Source organism: Martes martes (assembly GCF_963455335.1).
Source record: "Martes martes genome assembly, chromosome: 6".
NCBI classification, from domain to species: domain Eukaryota; kingdom Metazoa; phylum Chordata; class Mammalia; order Carnivora; family Mustelidae; genus Martes; species Martes martes.
Genome location: NC_137893.1, coordinates 148,477,863 through 148,499,134, shown reverse-complemented (window position 1 = coordinate 148,499,134; position 21,272 = coordinate 148,477,863). Strand labels below are relative to the sequence as shown.

General features: G+C 63.0%; 1 protein-coding gene across 4 annotated transcripts; it reads right to left on the bottom strand.

Moving 5' to 3' along the window:
- Positions 1-2,215: 2,215 nt before the first annotated feature.
- On the bottom strand, positions 2,216-19,790 carry LOC308343985 (tripartite motif-containing protein 26). 4 transcript variants are annotated; one of them, XM_080805265.1, is made up of 8 exons: positions 19,722-19,790; positions 8,329-8,816; positions 8,120-8,215; positions 7,259-7,489; positions 5,959-5,981; positions 5,479-5,594; positions 4,400-4,432; positions 2,216-4,004 (listed from the first exon to the last, which is right to left on the bottom strand). In XM_080805265.1, the coding sequence occupies exons 2-8, from the start codon at positions 8,764-8,766 to the stop codon at positions 3,322-3,324; spliced, it is 1,620 nt and encodes a 539-aa protein (XP_080661391.1). In that variant the 5' UTR covers positions 8,767-8,816; positions 19,722-19,790; the 3' UTR covers positions 2,216-3,321. The 4 variants fall into 4 exon arrangements, with proteins under 4 accessions (XP_080661391.1, XP_080661389.1, XP_080661392.1 ...); XM_080805263.1 differs by lacking the exon at positions 19,722-19,790 and adding an exon at positions 18,889-18,990; XM_080805266.1 differs by lacking the exon at positions 19,722-19,790 and adding an exon at positions 14,518-14,567.
- Positions 19,791-21,272: the final 1,482 nt, after the last annotated feature.

The window sequence follows — 21,272 nt, the reverse complement described above, 5'->3', positions numbered from 1 at the left end:
CCACCTGAGCCGAGACCAAGAGTTCGCTGCTCAGCCGCTGTGGCCCCCAGGCGCCGCGCACTGCTTAATACTTGTCTGCGCCTCTCGTGGGATGAGCTCCCTGAAGGAAGAGAGCATCCCCACGAAGAACGGTGTTGGGGGTGTCGGAGGGGCGGCCCGCAGGCCGTCTGAGCGGCTCCCTAACCCCAGACCCTGCGGTGTGGTCCCCGCGGCCGGCACGGTCCGCCTGCGCCAACCCCTCCCCTGCTCTCCCTGCCCTCCCTGTACCCTGCTGCAGACATGCGGGTGTCCCCTCCCAGCCTGTCCCTGCCTGTCCCCCTGCCCGTGCGATCCTAGACTCTCCCTATCACAGCAGCCCCGGCGGAGCGAGCGCGGGACAGCAGACACCGGCTTGGCGCCCGTCACCGTCCTCTTCCAGGTCCCTGCCTGCCGCCCGCCACGTCCCAGCCTGGAAACGTCCTTGCAAACCCTGGCCTCTCGGAAAACCAGTGCAGGAGCCACACGAAGGCCGGAGACGGCGGAGAAAATGAAGGAGGCGCCAACCGTCAAGAAATAACTCAGCAAACAATGAATTTTGGAACACACCCACACAAAAATAAAATAAAATCAAATTAAAAAAGAAAAAGGAAAAACCTTAGCCACGTTTCCCTGAACCAAAAGGCCGTGAACTTGCAGATACTCAACATCTCAAAACAGCAACTTACCCGCCCCATCAGGAAGCCACCGGCTTATGAGAAGGAAGTCAGCGAAGAGGAAAACAGGATGAGGAAACAGGAAAGCCCAGCCCATAGGCTGTGCACAGACGGAGGGTGGCGGGAGGCGGGACGGGACACCGACCACAGCAGCCGACCACCGGGCACTGACGGAGGCCGACAACCAGGGACCACGCCGGGCTTCGGTTAGTAATGCGACGTAGGAAACGAAGCCAAAGGGGAGAGAAAGACAGTTCCTCCGTCCAGGAAGAGCAGGTTGTCCCCACAGACCCATGTGCAGAGGACTCGGTAAACTGCGCTCAGGCTCGGCCACTGGGTGGGACAGGTGTGCACCCCGCGAGGAGGCCAGGTCCAGAGCCAGAGCCCCGGCTGCTGGGGGACGGAGGACAGGGTCCCACACCAAAGCTGCATCGAGGAAATCACCAGGCAAGGACCACCCCGGGGAGAGGAGGGGCTGCTCTCTTCTCCCCGGTGATAAACGCTGCGTAGAGCTGACCACGCGTATAGGTGAAGTTCACATAAAAAATACTTAAAAATATGATTATAAAAAATAAAAACGTCCAAAAGAATCATCTAGATAAGTTCCACGTGGCACCTTTCTGTCCTCACGTGGCGGCATAACGTGCGTGTTTCCAGGGTGTTGCTGCTTCATGCGGACACCGCATCGTCTACGCTTTATTCTGGAAGTTTCACGCTCACGAAACTCGTTAAATCAGGACCTGCAAGCATTCCTGTTTTGTTCAAATGCAAATGTCCCCTATTTAATAACTAGGAGCTTTTAATTATACAACAATCACCTTAAAAATTTTCAGAAATTTCATTATGTAAAAATTCTTTCCAAGAAAGGATAAGCGGCATTTTGAGAATTCTGAAATCTTCCCATAAATAAAAGATTAGGAGAGTATAATTTTAGGAAACGATTCACATCGATCAACAAAATAAATGTAAATTTTCAAGAATATGCTAGTGATTAGTCTCTAAGGATACGAATGTAGATTAACCGACCTCATTATATCAATGATGTGTCTTATTTCTAATAAGTGACACATTTTGCATATCTGTATTTAGAAAGAAAAGTAAAAAGAACAAATGAAAAATAAAAAGGGGGAAGAGTCAGATACGAGATCTTGAAGGGTCTTGACGTAATTCTTCCTTTTCTGTTTAAGATGACAATTAGGAAGCCAGCAGAGAGCAGACCGGAGACGGTCAGGGGGCTGCGTGTGTCAGAGGGCGCGGGGGGCGCCTCCTTCGGGTTGGGCACCGTGCATTTTCCTCGGAAAGATTCTGGGTGTGCCACGGAACGTTGCCATGTCATGGGCCGTCCTGGGCTGTGTGGATGCTGGGTGAGAGCACGGGGCTGGTGCGGCGGGACAGGGAGACGTGGGGGCTGCTGTCTGGGGGCAGCGGCGTGTGCCAGGAGGGACCCCAGGCCACTGCCGTCCACGCAACCACTCTGGAGCCAACAAAGGTTATAATAAAGTAAATGAACCCAGTCTGCTCATTGCACAAGTCTTTATTGAGCACCTGCTGTGTGCCCAGCCCTGCAGGAGGTGCATGGGGGTACAAAACTAGAGGCAGAAATAGCAGGGACCTTGCCAGGCGATGTGGGGGCCGAGGTGCCGGGGTGTGGGACGCTGCTGCCAGGCCTGGGACAGGTGCACACAAAGGCTGTGGGTGTCCGGCTGGAGCAGGGAGTGTGCGGGTGCCACGAGGCCGCGGTCCAGCCCTCACCCTACATGAAGGCGAGCCCCGGGAGCCCGGCTGGCGTCCTCTCCTCTCCCCACTGCCCCGTCCCAGGACGGAGGGGCCTGCAGAGTCATCTGGACCAAGTTTCCACTGTGCAGGGGGCACGGGCCGGGGCTTCCAAGGGAAGGCTGGCCTGGACAGGCGTCTGCCCTGGTGACTTCAGACGAGTGTTCTGGACTCCCATCACCATCTCCCAAGGCCCCACCCTCAGTCATTTACTGATCACTGACCACACACAAGGCCCCAAAGCCACGTGCATCCAGATCCCTCCCCCAAGCAGCTCCGGGGGTCCTAGGTCCTTCCGCGTGGAAACGTCAGATGCTCGACCCTGGTCTCAGAGCATCGAGGCGCCTGCTCTGGGCTTGGCGACTCCACAGCACCTCGGAACCTTGTTCAAACCGCCCAGAAACCGTGGTGGGCTTCTGCTCTGCTCGCGTGGGGGACTCTGAGTTGGGGGACAGGGAAGGCCGGCAGCGGAGAGGATGTGGGCAAGGTGGACGCCGGGCACGGCGAGTGGCCTCGGTGCAGTCACCTGTGCTCTCCCAGGAGCAGCCAGCACGGGACGCCAGACTGGGCGACAGAAGGCTGTCTCGTCTCTGGTTCAACAGAGTGTGTGCAGAGCTGGGCCGAGGCCGCAGAGGGCCCTCACAGACTCCGGGGTCAGAAGTGTGCACGGGGACCCCCAGGGGCTGGGGGATGAGTCCGACGGCAGCTGTGTGGACGGAGCAGCGGCACTGAGCGAGCCCCGAGGGGCCACAGCCACGGGGCGGTGCGGGGCCGTGCACCTCCTCCAGGTGCCGGGGCCAGACATCCCCTCCCCGTCGCGGTCCCGGAATCCCCGAGAAGGGAAGCAGCGGTGGGCTCAGGGTCGCAGCAGGAGGCGAGTCCCAGGCCACTTGAGCCACAGGAAGGGGACCAGGCGCCGTGTGAAAGTAGCGGTGAAGGTGTAGATGAGTTCTTGCGACTCTGCGTTGGTGAACGTCACAGTGCCACCTTCATAATCCAGGGCGATGCCCACCCTCCGGGGCCGCAGCGCTGGGAAGAGCTCGGCCTCGGGGTCTGTGTTGGCCCAGATGCCCGCAGAGGAGAGGCGCAGCGCCCACACCCCGTCCTCCGGCCGCAGGGACAGGTCTCCCTTCCTCTTCACAGAGTCTCTGGCCACCCCCACCATGCAGCTCTCGAGGACCTCCTCCTCCTCTTCCTCCTCCTCCTCTTCCTCCCCTAACGACTCCTCGTCCTCATCTGTCTCCCAGTCCTCGTACCCGTCCCCGTAGCCCGTCTCCTCCTCCTCCTCCTCCTCCTCCTCCCCCTCCTCCTCCTCCTCACCCTCCTCTTCGTCCTCGGACCAGCCCTCCCTGTCCACCTCCACTTCCCAGTACACCTTGCCCCAGGTGAAGCCCTTCCTGCCCAGCACCCCCGGCTCACAGTCGAACTGCTGGGGGTGCAGGTAAGCGCTCTGGTAGAGGCTGCTGTAGGTCACACACTTCCAGTCCTCGGACAGCTGCAGGTACCCGCTCGCCGACTGTGGGTCCAACGTGACACTGACTGTGGGGACAACGGAACGACAGTGCTGTCACTGGGGGGCCCCACAGGGCTGCCACACCCTTCAAGCAAGGGCTGTGCAGTGCCCGACCTGACGGCAGGGCACGGAGGGGGCACAATGCGGGGGCCGGCAGCAGAGACGGCCTCCGAACACAGGAGCCACGCAGTCAGGCGGAGGAGAACATGGTGCAGACGAGGGTCAGGCAATCAAGCACGGACTTCTGTTGCAGACCAGAGGCCCAGTGAGGGGCATAGACTTGCTGCTGGGAAATCTCAGGTGCGTGAGAGAAGGGACTCTCTGGGGGCAGCAGGGGACAGTCAAGAGTCTCTGTGGGGACGAAGTGTGGGGACGGAGTTCCTCATGGGAGGGGAACTGGGAATGGCCCTTCAACACTCACCTGTCTTATATTCCAAGTCTCTTAGCAGCTTCCCTGGGGAGGAGAAAAGGACAGGAGTGACCCTCCAGCCCAGGAAAATTATGGGCCCGTTTTCTGCTCAGACAGGATTAACTTCCAGATAGGGCCTCCCTGCCTGACATCCCAAGAAGAAAACAGAAAACAACCAGGAGACGCAAGAGTGAGGCCAAAGATGACGGTAAGGAGGTGGCTCCCTCCTTCGATGTAAGCCCCAGCTCCAACGCCCACCTCAGTGCACTCCCAGCCCTCAGCCAGGACTGGCTCCCACCCCAGTGCACCCCCAGCCCTTAGCAGGGACCAACTGCCCACCCCAGTACACCCCCAGCCCTTAGCAGGGACCAACTGCGCACCCCAGTGTACCCCCAGCCCTCAGCCAGGACCGGCTCCCACCCCAGTGTACCCCCAGCCCTCAGCAGGGACCAACTGCCCACCCCAGTACACCCCCAGCCCTTAGCAGGGACCAACTGCCCACCCCAGTTCACCCCCAGCCCTCAGCCAGGACTGACACCCACCCCAGTGCACCCCCAGCCCTCAGCCAGGACCGGCTCCCACCCCAGTGCACCCCCAGCCCTTAGCAGGGACCAACTGCCCACCCCAGTTCACCCCCAGCCCTCAGCCAGGACTGACACCCACCCCAGTGCACCCCCAGCCCTCAGCCAGGACCGGCTCCCACCCCAGTGCACCCCCAGCCCTTAGCAGGGACCAACTGCCCACCCCAATTCACCCCCAGCCCTCATCCAGGACTGACACCCACCCCGGTGCACCTCCAGCCCTTAGCAGGGACCAACTGCGCACCCCAGTGTACCCCCAGCCCTCAGCCAGGACTGGCTCCCACCCCAGTGCACCCCCAGCCCTTAGCAGGGACCAACTGCCCACCCCAGTACACCCCCAGCCCTTAGCAGGGACCAACTGCGTACCCCAGTGTACCCCCAGCCCTCAGCCAGGACCGGCTCCCACCCCAGTGCACCCCCAGCCCTTAGCAGGGACCAACTGCCCACCCCAGTGCACCCCCAGCCCTCAGCCAGGACTGACACCCACCCCGGTGCACCCCCAGCCCTCACCTTGGAACTCTCTCAGGCCTCGCTGCAGGGACTGAAGTTTCTCTGAGAATTCTCCCGTCTTTTTCTTAACCACCCGAGCAATGGGTTTCCCAATCCAGAACTTCTTCCGTGGATACCTGGGAAGATGACAGACGGACCTGCCACTCAGCTCTCCTTGCGTTTCTCCCGTTCTCACAACAACTATGAAGCAGGAAGGAAAGGTATGACCATCCCCAATCAACGGAGAAACATGGGCTCAAAAATACTGAGGGAACAGCCCCCGGCTAGGCCAGGACTCGAGCATCCAGAACACGTCTGTCTGCGAGCACGTCTCCGCCCTCACCTCCTGTCCCCTTTCAGACCCTGGCGGAGCCCTGGCTGCTTCAAAGAGCAAGTCTCCAGGTCCCAGCCGTGTTCCAGCTAACCCTAACCCTAACCCTCCAAGGATCCCATGGAGAGGGGGGGTGGGGCGGGTGCGCCGTGGAAAGGAAGCTCTGTTACCTGTTCACAAAGTCCCTGGTGTCCTGGAGGGGAAGAAAGCACAAGCATCAGCCCAGTGGCATCAGACCCCCTCACAGGAGGTGCCGCAGCGCTGGGAGCCGGGGTGCAACAGCGAACGGAAGGCTGCGGGCCCTTCCTCCCGCCCCGTGCCCTCGCCCCACCCCGGCACCTGCACCCTGGGCGCCTTCCGTCTGAGCGGCGCTGGAGGCACCGCGGGCCCCTGCGGCGCCCTCGGGTGGAGTGGGAGGGGCTCCCGTCGGGATTTCAGCCCCCAGCAGCGCCCCAGCTAGTCTCTCTCTGCCCCCCACACAACCGCACGTGATGGGGAAAGGAGGGCTGCCCCTCCCGGGGGGCAGAGGACGGGGCAATGAGACCTAATCCCCGTCTGATGGAGGGATTTGTGGGAACGCAGTGGCACCTGGAGGAAATGCCAGAGACACGACATTTTAGACCAAACGAGGGACAAGAACAAGAGGCCTAGGAGCGGAGCTGGGACCGGGCTCCCGACTTGCCGGGCGGCTGGGCCCTCAGAGAGTTCCTCGGATACAGGGCCCTCGCCCCCCGCCAGTCCCAATCTGCGAGCCAGAATGCTCAGCGAGGGGAGGCAGGCGGCCCCCCGTGCGGGTACCTGGAGAGCCTGCCCCGCTGTGTCTCCCGAGGCCAGGCTGCTGGCTGGGACAGCACCTTCCTGGAGGAGGTGGGGGGCTCCACGGCTGACCTGCGTGGCCGCCACAGCCTCCTCCTGGCCCGCAGGAGGAAGGTCCAGGGAGGCTCCAGGAGGAGGGCGGCCCAGTGCCGTTTCCACTCTAGTTCAAGGCGCCCCCCCTCCCGGCATCAGAGCTGCCTCCTTCGGGAAGTGTGCCAGGGGCACCCGGCCTGCTCCCCATCCCACAGAAAACCTTGCCCATCTCCTCCAGTCCCTCCTTGGGAGAAGCCGCCCTCCCTCGGCCACCCCGGCAGCACGGGCTGCCCGTAGCTTCCCCTGGAGGGTGTATGCCAGGGACCTGCGGTGGTTGCGACGAGGACGGACGGCGTGACGAAAACATTCGTAGCCCTCCCTTCCTCTCCCACGGCACTTTCCAACCCCCTCCAACTGGTTTTTGGTAGACTTTGCTCTCTGAAGGGACACCATGCAGGTCATGTCCTCTTGTGCTCGTGTGACCGCGGGAGGAGGTGGGGCAGGTGGGGGTGACTCTCCTGACATTTCAGTAGAGGAAGTCGCGGCCTGAGAGGCGGCGGCTCTCCCAGGGTCCCATGGGGGTACGGGGGACAGAGACCGGCCGTCCGGGAGGCGTCTCACCTGCAGGAGCTCTGCGGCCGGCTGCTGCGCCTTGGTCTCCAGCTCGGAGATGACCAGCGCCAGTCGGGCCAGCTCCGCGACAGCCCTGCTCTTGCACTTCTCGCGGCCGTCCGCCAGCTCCCGCTCCAGCACCTCCAGCTTCTCCAGCAGGTGCTGCTCCCGCTCCTGCAGGAACTCGTGCGCCTGCTTAAACTCGGCCAGGACGTTCTGCCGCTGGTCCTGGATCTTCTTCTGCAGGGGTGTGGAGGGGAGAAGGGTGACTGCCCTGCCCTGCACTGGAGAGGCCCGGCAGCGTCTCCCGGTGGGGCCGCATGAGGCCGGCTCACACCCCCATCCATGCACTGGGGGGCTTCGGAGCACGGCTGGGCCAACCTCCCTCCGACACAGACTCCCTGCAGGAAATGGGGGGACAGCCCTCGCACCCCATCTCTAGTCAAACACGAAGTGCTGTCTCTGCTCCCAACTGCGGTAGCTCTGGCTGCAGGACTCAGCGCACAGGGTCCCCAGGACGCCCCACAGCCTCCCGGGCCTCCCCACTGTGCTCATCCCGCAGCCAGCGCCCCCCTCCCAAAGCCCCTGGCTCCCCACCACATCGGGAGTCCGGTCTCCCCCTCCGTAACAGGAAGGGCTCTGCCAGGACCTCCTCGGTCCCCTGCACTCGGGCAGTCCGGAGCTGCCGCCGCCAGATGTGGCCCACAGCGGCAGCGAGTCCCACGCGTGAAGGCGCACCTGCGCACGCTCCAGATGAGGAAGGTAGCCCGAAGCCCCCCAGCTCAGACCGGCAGGGCTCAGCCTCCAGCGCTCAGCCCCCAGCTCCCTCCCGATAAGGCCGCGGCCTCAGGCTCCCGAAGCCCCACTCACCAGTGCGGTCAGGATATCCGCTTCTCCCTTTGCCTGGGAGCCCTGGATTTTGTCTCGGTCTCTCCGCAGGGTACTCAGGTGGTTCAAGATTTTCTCCTGTGGAAAGACAAGCCACAGGGATGGGCGCCCGGCGGCTGAGCCCCCCGCGGGCCACAAAGGTCAGGCGCGCGCGCCCGGCCTCGCCCCTGGGTGGGGTGGAGGCCGCTTACCCTGTGGGGCTGGGCGGCCTTCTCCACCAGGACGGCCGTGTGCGGCCTGTGCTCCCGGGACTCGCGGCACATGACGCACAGCAGCTTGCCGTCGTCCTCGCAGAAGTAATGCAGCTTCTCCCGGTGCCGCTCGCACAGCCTGGCGTCCGGCGGCTCCCGGGCCGCGTCCCCCGGCTGCCTGTCCTTGTCCACCTTCAGCCGCTCGATGTTCTCCACCAGGCTGGCCAGCTGCCACACCGGCCGGATGTTCTCCTTCTTGAACGGCTTCTTGCAGAGCGGGCAGACCGGGCGGCCCCCCGACGCCGGCCGCACGTCCGTGGTGCAGCTGCGGCAGAACACGTGGCCGCAGTCGATGGTCACGGGGTCCCGCAGGTAGTCGAGGCAGATGGAGCAGGTGACCTCCTCCTCCAGGCTGCGCAGCGGGGCTGACGTGGCCATGGTGCCCTTGGCTGGGAGCGGCCGTGCTGCGCCCACGGAGGCTTCTCGTCCTGGGAGAGCAGAGGCGGAGTCAGGAGCGGGCCCAGGGAGGGGCAGAGGCGGCGGGGCACAGAGAGGGTGCGGGGGTGCGGGGAGAGAACACAGCGCGGCTGGCCCCGACTGCGCCTCGGGGAAACTGCTCTGAGGCACCGCTTATGACGGAGTGAGATCCGGGTTAGCGGGAGACACGTCGATGCCCACACACCTCCCGCATCTACACTGCCCGGCGCTCTGGAGACACATCGTCGCCCACACACCTCCCGCGTCCACACTGTGCGAGGCAGAGCGTAAGCCGCCCGCTGCTCGTGGGGGCACCGGAGCCCAGGGCTCCTCCAGGCTGCCGGACAGAGACACGGAGACGCAGAGGCTCGTCGCCCAGACTCCAGAAGCTTGGAGAGTCGGGGACGTGCCATGGGCTGCGCCATGGCTTCAGTCTCATGCCCTTTCCCCGCAGACGCCGTGTGCCGCCGCGCACGGCCTGGCCACCCTGCTGCTGGCAGGTGTGGCCCGTTGGGGCCGTGCTCAAGGGAAACCAGTGTGGACGGGACTCCCAGCGGGCAGTCACTGTGGCCTGCGGCTGGGGATCTGACCCTCGGAGGGAGCTCGGCAGCGGCGCGCAGACCGGGCCTCAGCTCCGCTCACCCCCACGGACCTCCGTTGCCAGCCTACCCCAGCCCACATCTTGCCCGAGGAGCCTCCGCAGGGTTGAGCAGCCTCCTGCCCCGTCCTGTGTGACCACAGGAACCGCTCTTAAGTGCTCTGAGCCTCAGTCTGCCCATCGTAAAATGTGGACTTTGGGCTTGCTGAGTGGGCTGAGTCTGGGAATCTGCAGGGGAACGAGGGAAGGGAGCCTCCCGCATCCAGCGAGAGCGGCAGGCAGGGACTGAGCAGAGTGGACACGCACCGTGGCAGCAAGAGGGGACCTGCGTATGAAGCCGCCACAGGGACGGGTGTTGCCAAGTTCCAGTCCTCGGTGGCGGGCGGCACTGGGACCCAAGGAGGGTAGCCAGTGGCAGTGGCGTGAGGGGAGCGCCTGGGGCCACGGGCAAGTCAGTGCTGCCGTGGATTCTGGACATGGTAAGCCCACCACTGAGAGCCCAGGGGCCCTGCGCTCCTTTCCCGGCAGTGACATGAGGGAGCTGCAAAGGAACCCCAGCCAGAAATAAAACAGGAGACAGGGTCTGCTTCTGGAGAGCGGACGCGGCCCGACAGCCGAGCCGTACAAAGCGCAGGACCATCCAGCCACATGGGGTCACCACGCCTCGGACCGGACGTCCTGGCACAGATCTGGAGGGCTCCCGTGCGTGCAGAGCCCGCGTGCAGGAACAAAGACCGGGCGGCGTCCAGGATGTCGGCTGGGTGGTAACCGGTCCTGGGGACTGCCTGGTGTCCCTCTGTGCTGAGGACATCATCTGACCTGAGCCATCAGGCCCGACACAAACAGGGCAACGGCTGGTGCTGGGGATCCGCGGGCTGGGAGCCCTTCACCCGGCGACTGCCAAGCAGCTACAGCTGAAAAGCAGAGGCCGTGGGCCTCTGTCCTGCCGCGGGGCCAGCAGGGTAACTGCTGCAGGTGTTCGGCACCAGCTCACTGTCCGCGTGAGACCCGCCCCTGTCCCGCATGGCAGGTGCTCGCAGCCAGGCTCCAGGCCAACACCGCGTCACCGCGATCCCACGGGTATGAGGTACCAACCGGTCCAGGCTACAGAAGCACGCGGCCGGTCAGCGTAGGAGGCGCGATGGAGCTCACAGCACACCGCCCTGCAGCCCTCTTCATTATCAGAGGCTGGCCCGACCACGAGGGAGATCGGGGGACATGTCCCCGCTGCTGACGGCCCCCGTGGATGGCCTCCCGTGCAACCTTGGTAACGCAGACGCCCGGCGATCACCGGAGCCCTGCCCAAGCCCACAGCGCTCACAGGTGCCCAACCCGGCATCTGCTTCCCCAAAGGGCACCACGGGGAGACACGATATCCCCTTTGAAGTCATCCTGCCGAAACTGGCCTGAAGGGACCTCACCGAGCCTTTGGGTGTACCTTCCGATTTACAGAAAACAGGAGGGACAGGGAGCTGAGCCCCAGCACAGCCTGAGGAAACGGACACATCCAGAATATGGGACATTCCAGAGGACACCGGCCCGGCCATGGCAGGGGCGCCGGGGTGCTGTTGGCGATGCGTCAGATCTTGGTTTGGTCTCAGGTCGTGACCTCGGGGTGGTGAGATGGGGCACGCATCGGGCTTTACGCTGAGCACAGAGTCTGCTGGTCTCCCTCTCGCTCTGGCCCTCCCCACTCGGTGCGCTTTCGCCAACAAATAAATATGTAAGTCTTAAGAAAAAGCGAATGTCACCAAAAAAAAGGATTGTTCTTGACTTAAAAAGACCAAAAGAGGAAAAACAGCCAAAAGCAAACACCTTGACTAGATCCTGTTTCGTTTCGTTTTAAGAAGCCATAAAGATAGTTTGGGGACAATGAGAAGGAGGCTGACAAAAGGCTGGGCACTACGGGGCTGTTCCTAATTTCTCCCGGGGTTTACGGAAGGCACGAGGGGGACATCCCAGGTGGGTGATGCATGCTGCCGCCTTCGGAGCTGGGGACAGCGGCTTTGCACGGCTCGGCAGAACGACACACAGGAACCTTGTGAGCACAGGGGCTACAGTTTTCTGTCGTCCTGAAAAGAAGGTGTATGAGGCTGTGTAGGCAGGAAAGACGGTAAAGGTCGCTGGTGGCGATCAGGGTGCTGCCGCGGGCAGAGGCCCGGTGCTCCGTCTGCACAGGGGAGCGGCTTCCGGGGAGCCGAACAGGCGCTCGGGCACAGAGCGGCCGGTGGCCAGCAGACCGAGCCCACGGACGGAGCCCACAGCAGCTTCTGCTGCTGCCTGCACACAAGGCTGCGGTCCCGCAAGGCAGGGCCGCGTGACCAGGACTCACTCGGACCCGCCTCGTCTGCCACGTCCATGTCTCACGTTACTCAGCGCTCGGGATGCTCTTCTGAGAACACGGAGGCTCCGTTAGGTCCGGCGGGGGCCCAGGGGCACAGCTCGGGGTGGGGGGCCTCATGGCTAGGCTGTCCCAGCCCGTGGGACACCAGGAAGCTCAGACGGGGCAGTGTGCATGGACGCATTTCTCAAGCTGGACAGCGTGGGCCGGCCAGTGTAGACGCCGGACACAGGGGTTCCAGGGAGTCTGCTCCCCACCCCACATTCAGAGGCAGCAAAACACCGACCCCCGGTACCTTCCTACGTTCTGCCCTCTCTACCACTTCACGCTTCTGGAACACTCTCTCTCAGGCTTCCAGAGTCGGGGGCGGCCGTCACACCACTCTCCACGCCGGGCGCTGGGGCAGACAGGAACCACAGAAAGCCAGAGCTGGAAAAAGCCTCCACGACGGCCAGGCCCACCCAGGCCCCTGTCCCCAGATGAGGATTCAGAAGCCCAGGGTCATCCCACGGGGGCCCTTGTGGCAGAGGCCAGGCATCCCCGGCCGCGCTGCCAGCTCTTTGTCCCTTCTAGACGCCAGAGGCTGGGTGCGAACGGGAGGCAGGCAGAGCTGGAAACACACCTCCCTGTCCGGGTCTCCTCTCCCTCCTCACTGTTGTCTGACCTCAGAAAGGCCCCTTGGTACACGGCAACAGATGGGCCAGGTGGCGCCGGGTGCGGGCAGCACGCTCGAGGCTGCAGGACCCGGGCACGATTCTTGCCCAAGAGAATGGCCGGGAGCGGCAAGAGCCCGCGGAAGGAGGCTGCAGTCGGAGTCTGCACCTGGGGCAGGCACACGCCTCGCCCCAGCCCTGCGCCGGCCCCGCAGCAGCCCAAGTGGTCAGAACTCCGGCCCTTGTTTCTTAACAGCTGCCGACTTCTGCTCTGGACCGACACTCTCCTTCCGCCTTCCGGGGCTCCTGCCCCCCTGCACCAATCCCCCCAACACGCCCTGGGAGGGGCCCGGAGACACCGAGCTCCAGCTGCGGTCTTTGCGGCTCAGAGGAGTGAGTGGATGGGCCGTGGTTTGCCCCCTGGCCTCCAGGGCTGCTCCTCGTGCCCTCCCTCGGGGCTCTGACAGGAGCCCCGTCTTTCCCACCTCAGGGCACGTAGCTCCAGTCTCTGTGGGAAACCCACCGGGGGCTCCCGGGGCTCCAGGTGAAGCCCCATTTCTTCTTTTTAGATTTTATTTGACAGAGAGAGAGCGAGAGAGGGAACCCAAGCAGGGAGAGCAGGAGAGGGAGAAGCAGGCTCCCCGCTAAGCAAGGAACCCGATGCAGTGAAGCCCCATTTCAATGAGCAATCCCCTCGAAGTCAATGTCTGTGATGCCTCTTCCAAACCTCGAGAGGAGAGAATTCTGATTCCGGATGAGCGGCCACAGCTCGGCTGATGATGTCATAGGGTCCCTCAGAGTCTACAGCCGTGGCTATGGGCCTGGCGCTGGGTGGTCTCAGGGGACACAGGCCCCTGGACAGTGCATTCCTGAGGTCATGGGTGGGTGACAGTTCCCCCCAGGGCCGGGGTCAAGGTGCTCTGAATCCCTGGGGCCAGGATGAGATGCGCTCTGAACAGCGGGAACGGCTCCAGGGCGCAGCGGGGCACGGGACGGGCCTTAGGGCGCCAAGGAGGAGCTCTCAGGGGCAGAGCTCATCCAAGAGTTCACAGACTTGTGCTGGAGGCCTACTATGTGCCGGGCACCAGGGATGCCACACAGGGCAAAATCCGTGCCCTCCCAGAGCCCCCAGCACACTGTCATATGGCCGGGTGAGACTTCGGGGTTGGGACTGGGGCTGACCGTGGGAGCCACAACCCCCAAGGTTTTCCCAACAAACGTATGGCTCCCAAGGATTACTTATGGCTCCGGCTTCCACTGCTCAGCGTGCCGGCCCCCAAGGCTGGCCTTCAGCTCTCCAAACACACCCCGCCCTGTGCTCAAACATCCCTGTGCCTGCATGGCCACCCCGGGGAAACCCCTCCGAGGCTCTCTGCGGCTCCAGGGGCAAAGTCACATCTCCCTCCAGCCTCTGCGACACCCAGCACTGGTCTGCAGACTCGTTTCCCGCCATCCCCCCCAGACCTGAACCCACGGCCAAACCAAACCCCTCTCCAGGCCCCGGAAGGTGCCATGCTCCCCCATGCCCAAGCCTCCCTGCTGCATGAGCCATCTGAAAGGGCTGCCCTCCCCTGCCCCCAGGGAGTCCCACTTCTGGTCAGCTTACAGTATCTACCGAAAACCACCTCCTTCACTGGATCCTTCCTGAGTGACAGGCGGAGGCCCCATGCTCTGCCCCCACACTGCCCTCGTGCACATCTCGGCAGGGGTGAGGCCAGGCTCATCAGTAAGCTCCCGTCTCTCGGCAGCTCTCCCTATCACGCGTGGACGCAGACGGTGTCCGCCTTATCCGCAGGAGGCAGCAGTCCTCCCCACCTGCCCCGCCTGTCTGACCAGAGGCTCCACGACTCGGCACTGACAGCCGCGTTCCCCGGTGCCCCGAGCGCAAGAACGGTAGGCCTGGGAGACACGGGGCGGGGGCGGCGTGCGGGACCATGTCCGTCACTCCCTCCCGCCTACACCGCACCGTGCGTTCCTCAGGCACACTTTACGCTCCCTGGTACAGATGTGATCATAGTGCATTTGTCTGCAGGGGTGCTCAGAAACACCATGTTGTGCGGTTCATTCATGGGGCCAGAGCCTCTGTTCATTTCCACTGCTTTCCGACGTTTTGACTCTACCTTGGAGATACTGGCGGCTCGGTCGCAGACCAGCACAGCGGCCTGAATACCGCCACAGGGCCAGCCGGGAGCGCACACGAAAGTTGTGTTTATGCTCTGTGGCAATGCACAAAGTGCACAGTTGCGTCAGGGCTAAAGACAGACCTTGATTACGAAATGCCTCATTCCAAGAACTGCTGTCACCTAAGCGTTAGTCACACGAGCCCACGAGATCACAGTAACAACTATACTAACTATACTAACGATGCACAGGTCTGAGATATCTGAGATATCCTGAGACACACAGACACGGAGCCAGAAACGGCAGCTGCAAAGTGGGTCCGACAGACTTGCCCGCTGCAGGGTCGCCACGCACCCCCGTCCGTAACACACACGGTGTCTGCGGCACACAGGAAGATGAAGTGTGCCCGTGGGCCCCTTCTCCCGGCCGCCTGACCATTTCCTGTTTGGGACAATGGCAAACACCATTCTGTGAAGGTCTGTACAAGTGTCCTGGGACACACAAGCAAGCAGATGCATCCTTGACCCAATCGGGCCACCCTGTTCCCACACTGACGGTGGCAGTGTGCGTTCCAAGTGGCAGGCCATGGGTGCTCATGCTGCTTTATGGCCTTGCCAGCACCTGCCGCTGTGGGTGTTGACACGTGTGCCAGTCTCCAGGAGGGAAAGGGAATCCCACGGTGTGTGCACACGTGTTTAATGCTGAAGGGAAGGGAGGGGGACGAAGCGGGAAGGGAAGGGCAGCTGGGACAGAGCCCTACAGCAGATGACAGCAGGATGGCACTGTGCTCCCTGCCCCCAGCAGTCGCCGCGCTGCAGACGCTTTACCTTCGGGGAGGGGTCTGCCCAGCTTCCCCGCACTCTTCCCTCGCTAACTTTGCTCCCTTGGAGCAGGTTCTTCGGCCACAGCTCCCCCTCGGCTCACGGTGGAGAGAGGGAATGGGTCTACACCTGCCTGACCTCGGGGCTTGCTTCAGAGGTGAGGCTACGACGGGAGTCTGCCAGTCACGAGGAGACCTTGCTGAGACGGGAACGATTCTGCGGTTTTTCAAGAATTTGTGAGAGGTGATGTCAGCATGGTCTGAAGCTACAAGAGCAGTTTTGCGAAGCAGAGGGCTAGCCCGTTTGAGAAGGAAGCCAACCCAGAGGGGAAGCAGAAGAAACCGTATCCTCACGGCACCTCGTAAAACCCTCCTTGGGCTGTGCCTGGAGCTGGATCGACCCTTGGCCTGTGCCACTGCTCGAGGCAGTAAATGGCCTTTGTGTTCAGCACCTGGGAGTCACCCGACAAAAAAAGGGAATCCTGACTGATATAGCACAGGACATTGTTGAAGGTGACTGGGCTGAAATACACAAAGAATTTGCGCCCCCCCCCCAAAAAGTCTGCCTATTTCTCTAGACAAAGGTAGACACCGGGTGGCGGCTCCCTCTCCCGCCCCACAGGTGGAATGCAACCTGCCAGGACCTGCCCGATGTCCCAGCCGCTCTTGGCCCTCGGCCCATCTGCAGCTCCGGGGACACGATCAGAACCTTCTTCCGTCCCTGGCTGTTACTCTAACCAAAGCCGACAGGGCAGACTCCCCACCAAAACCCGGTTTTCACCCAGCTGCCACGACTCAGCTGTGCAGACTGGGGCCGTGTTCTTGACCTTTGCACAGCTCCATAGGACCGGAAGAGGTGGGGGTGGGGAGCACCTAGGCCATGCGCAGGCAGACCAAAGTCAATGCGCGGCGAGCACACGAGCGTTGCGTGCAGCCTAACGTCACGGCCGATGCCACTACACAGATGGAATCTGTCGGTCAGGCACCCTCTGTGCTGGTTTTCCACAATCTGGCCATCAGGCAGGACAGGCCCGGCTTATCAGACAGTTCTTTCAAGATCATCAGTGGAGCCTGGAACTCACCATCTGCAGGTTAGTGAGACGGAGATACTCGGACCACTCACTTCCCGGAGGGGAGGGATCTGAGAACTGGCAAGGGGGTACACTTCTCATCGAACGTAAGACACCCACACCATTGCACTGCAGCCTCTCCGAAACGTGATCCGTAGCATATCCTAACTGAACTGGGGAGACGTGTTTTCCAAGTGGAGCGTGTATAAGCTGACCGCCTCCTAGATCTGGTGCAGTGTAGCCCGTCTCCTACCAGGCGCCGTGAACACACCGCTCTCCTCTTGGCCCTCTCCCGCTTCTGTCCTAGCTGTGGCCAGCACTGCACCGCAAGGCCCACACAGCCCCCACGATCGGGCCTCCACTGTGGCCTCAGCCTAACGCAGCTCCTTCTCTAGGGCCTCCACGCCCCACGCCCTGTGCCTGCACATGGTCTCTGTCCCAGCGCATCGTGGACGGCTGCCATCAGACACCACCCGTGTGAGGCCCCCCGTGCCCATCCCACCTTCCAGCTGAACGGCTCCCCCCCACCCCGCCCCGCTGAGGCTCCCGCAGCTCTGCAAGTGCTGCGGGTCATTACAGTACTACCAGCAGCTGACACGGCTACCCACCTCCCCCCACCAGAAGGTGAACCCAGGCACCATTCCTCGCTGGTCCCTATCCCCAGGACCTGGCACAGACTGGAGGCTCCGTGCCTCCAGACCCCACCCTCTTCTTCATCCCCCTACCCCCACCAGGCTTCCCTTGGCCCCTTCACAATCTTGCTTCTGCAGAAGGCCCCCTCTGATTAGACGTTCTTGACCACAAACATTTCCCGGATCTCCCCCTGCCTCCCTCCACACACACAGTTTTGGGGAGAAGGTCATCATTTCATGTGTACTGATCTGGTGAGCTGTACTTCCTCCTGGGTAACAGTCCAATTAAGCCTTTGTTTTCCAAAGCCACTGTCTTTCCATTGTGATCCCGAGGCCCAAGTCTGGGTCACCTCAAGAAACCTCAGTTTGGACCACGGACTTCCTTTGCGGCCCTCGGTGTGTTCTGGGGTGGTCTGACACCAGCCTGTCACTCCCTTGCAGGAAAGAGACGGCTAAGATATCACTTTCTCCTGGGCCTCCACTTCCTTACTTAGCTCTCCAGGAGGGGAATAACAACGTCTTGTCAAGTTCATCACACTGTCTGACGTTCACGGGACGCCCCCCAGTCAAAGTGCTTTCAACAGTAAAAAGCTCTATGAAGATACACGCTGGGAGGGACACAGGAGCCAACGTGGAAGAGCCCCAGTAACCAAAGCCGCGACAGCTGGAGCAACAAAATAAAGCAGGACTGGGTTATACCCAAACGTACAAAATAAACATCCACGAGTCCGTGCTGGTGCTAATGGGTGGAATAAGTTAATAAATAAGGACAAGAGAAAGGATCTGCCGTGCAGAGTTCCAAACACGGGTGTAGCTACTTGTCCTCAAGGAGGAGGAGTGAACCGGCCCCTCCTTCACTGTGGGCTGCACAGTCACTTTGCAGAGTACAGTGTGAAATGGGGGGGGGGGGAGATACTGTAACTGGACAGCCGAGAAACCGGCTAAACTTTCTCAGGTGATCCCAACCAACATCAAGTCTTAAATCGTGCGGACAGTATGAACCCGTGACGCCAGGTCATCAGCAGGGCAACCTACCTCACTAGTCTTCCAATAAGCGAGAGCCTGGTCTCAGGAGAAAAACATCCAGTTCCAGTAGACGGGCACCCTACGCTCCACCAGCATTCCTCAAAACTGTCAAGATCATCCCACAGCCAAGCAGAGCCTCACCAGACGTGACAACCAAATGCAACGCGGTACGTGGCCGGGATCACCGCACAGACCAGGTGCTTAGGTGGACACTCGGTCAATCAGGAGAAGGACGGACTTGGGCCAACAATAACAGGTCAATACCGGTTCATTAATTGTAACAAATGCATCATGCGAAGGTAAGATGCTAATCAAGGGGGGAAAGGTCTGGGATATGTGGGCACCCTACTACCTCTGCAATTTTTTCTATGAGCTTAAAGTTGTTCTAAACAAATCTATTCAGGAAAAAACAAAGCACTTTGGGGAAGAAAACCCATAAAGCCTGTTTTTTCCAAGAGCTGCTGCTTCTAAACTTGGGGGAGGCTCGGGCCGTGCCCCCCGCACGATCTGCGGCAGGCACGACCGGATGCCATTCGCCCGTCCGCGGTGGGGTCGGGACCCAGGGTGCAGCGGGGTCCGGTCCTTCCTCGAGGGCCAAGTGGGGACGGATACTGAGGGAGGGCGCCCGCGGCTGGCGGAGGGCGTTCGCGCCCCGCTCCGAGGACGGGGGCCGGCCTGCCTCACCGCACGACCCACCCCCCGCGCCGGGGCCCCGGGCACCTGCTGGCGCTCGGGGCGGAGGCCGGCCGGGGCCCAGCGCGCGCGCCGCGGCAGATCGCCCACCGCCGCGCCCCCGACCCCGCGTCCGCCTCCCCGACTCACCGCACCGCCGCGCTCCGGACCGCGAACACCGGCCTGGGGGGCCTCCCGGCTCTCCCGCCGCGGCCGGTTCCGGGTCGCGTCCCCGCCGCGCGGCCTCCGGGATCCGCCGAGCGCGGCTCCGAGATTTCCCCCCGGATCAGCGCCCGGATTGGCTCCTGCCTAACACCGTCTCCCAATGGGAGCGCGAGGCTCCTCTACGTCACCATCACTGGGCGAATCCGGGGGCCTCGGAAGGGGGCGGGGCGGCGAGGGCCGGAGCGCACGGACCCGCGACCGGGCGGAGCCGGGGTGCGCGGGAGCCGCGGCGGGGGCGGGGCGGGGCGGGGGGGCGCGCTCCCGGGGCGCAGGGGAGGCCGCGGGTCCGAGGCCTCGCCGCGCCGGAACCCCGTGCCGACCCCTGCGCGCGCTCCGTGCCGGAGGGGCCTCTGCGGCCGAGCGGGTCTCGCCACCGGCCGGCGTGGAGGACTCCCTGCCCCCGACCGGCCTCGCTTTGCTTCCTGAACCCGGAAGGCCTTTAGCACGCGCGTCCTCGAGGGGCTTGTTGCAGACACTCGCTCCCCTTCTCGAGGCATCTGCGGACGGTGGGGCTCTCCCGAAAGCACCAGCGGGGCGGCACGACTGTCCCCGCTGCACAGACGGCACGAGCGAGGCCCCAGGCGCTGGCCCCGCTCCGAGCGGCCGCCTCCCTCCCGGTGGCGGGTCCGCGGTGCCCCGAGCCGTCGCGGTGGGGGCTCTCCTGGGGCCCCCGCGCAGCCCCCGCGCCCCCGCGCCCCCGCCCCCGGGCTGCGCGGGGTCGGGGGCGGCGGGGAAGGGTCTCGGCGCCGGGCACCTACCTGCTCCCGCCCGGGAGGGTGGTCGCGAGGTCCCGAGTGGACGCGGGTCGGCCGCCTCGCCGGGGGAAGGAGGGCGGCTCTGAGGGTCCCCAACCCTAGGACCTGCCCGGGCCCCGCCCCTCGCGCGGGGGGGGGCAGGACTCTGAGGCGAAAGCGCCGGGTGTAGAGTGGTGGTGCGGGGGGCGCCGGCTTCCGACCCGCGCGCCCTCGGTCTCCGCCCCCGCGCCGGGCCGTCCCCTCTCGCCTTCGCTCTCCCCGCGGGCGAGGGGTGTGGCCCTCCCTACCGGACGGCACTCGGCGCGCGGGGCGCTGGCTGGGTCCGGGCGCCGGCTGGGTCGGGGCGCTGGCCTGGCTGGGGTCGGGGCGCCGGCTGGGTCGGGGCGCTGCCCTGGCTGGGGTCGGGGCGCCGGCTGGGTCGGGGCGCCGGCTGGGTCGGGGCGCTGCCCTGGCTGGGGTCGGGGCGCCGGCTGGGTCGGGGCGCTGCCCTGGCTGGGGTCGGGGCGCCGGCTGGGTCGGGGCGCTGCCCTGGCTGGGGTCGGGGCGCCGGCTGGGTCGGGGCGCTGCCCTGGCTGGGGTCGGGGCGCCGGCTGGGGTCTGGGCGCTGGCCTGGCTGGGGTCGGGGCGCCGGCTGGGTCGGGGCGCCGGCTGGGTCGGGGCGCTGCCCTGGCTGGGGTCGGGGCGCCGGCTGGGGTCTGGGCGCTGGCCTGGCTGGGGTCGGGGCGCCGGCTGGGTCTGAGCACCGGCTCCGCTGGACGCCGCCGGGGACACGGCGAGTGGTTTCGCACGGATCTGCTCTCCCCTGTCCCTGGGACCCGGAGGCCCCACTCAGAGGCCGTTCGCGGATCGCCCCGCCGGAGAGGCCCCTGGCCCTGCTTCCGACAGCCGGTCTCTTCCCCGCGCACTTGGCGCCCGGAAGCCCGCGGATGGCTCGCTCCGTCCCCGCTGCGGACGCGGCTGCCCCTTCCCGCCAGTCGCCTAAACGGGCGTGGGGACGGCCTTCCTCCGTCCCGAATCGGTTCCCGGCAGGCAGCGGTCCCTTTCGCTTTCTCTGTGCACGGGCGGTCATTCATTCATCCATTTCCCTTTTATTTTATTTACATTTGATTAATTAACATATAATTGGTTTCAGAGGTAGAGATCAGTGATTGCTCACTTGCAGACAACACCCAGTGCTCATCAATCACACGCCGTCCTCAATACCCACCCCCCAGTTACCCGTCCTCCCACACCACCACCCACCCCTCCTGCAACCCTCAGTTTGTTTCCAGTGATAAAAAGTCTCTTTTGCTTTGCCTCCCTCTCTGATTTCTCTCATTTTATTGTGCCCTCGCTTCCCCTATGATCCTTTGTTTTGTTTCTAAAATTCCACATATCAGTGAGGTCACACAATATCTTTCTCTGATTGACATTTTGCTTAGCATAATACCCCCTAGTTCCATCTATGTCGATGCAAATGGTGGGTATCCATCCTTTCTGGTGGCTGAATAATATTCCATTGTATATATGAATCACATCTTTTTAAAAAATTAACATAAAATGTATTAATGTTTT

What these genes read in the sequence shown, in the direction of transcription:
- LOC308343985 (XM_080805265.1), bottom strand. Translation starts at nt 8,766, where the DNA reads ATGGCCACGTCAGCCCCGCTGCGCAGCCTGGAGGAGGAGGTCACCTGC. An exon ending in AGGCCGCCCAGCCCCACAGG is followed by an intron (nt 8,216 to 8,328) that starts GTAAGCGGCCTC and finishes GTCTTTCCACAG; the next exon opens with GAGAAAATCTTGAACCACCT. An exon ending in CGGCCGCAGAGCTCCTGCAG is followed by an intron (nt 5,982 to 7,258) that starts GTGAGACGCCTC and finishes CTTCCCCTCCAG; the next exon opens with GACACCAGGGACTTTGTGAA.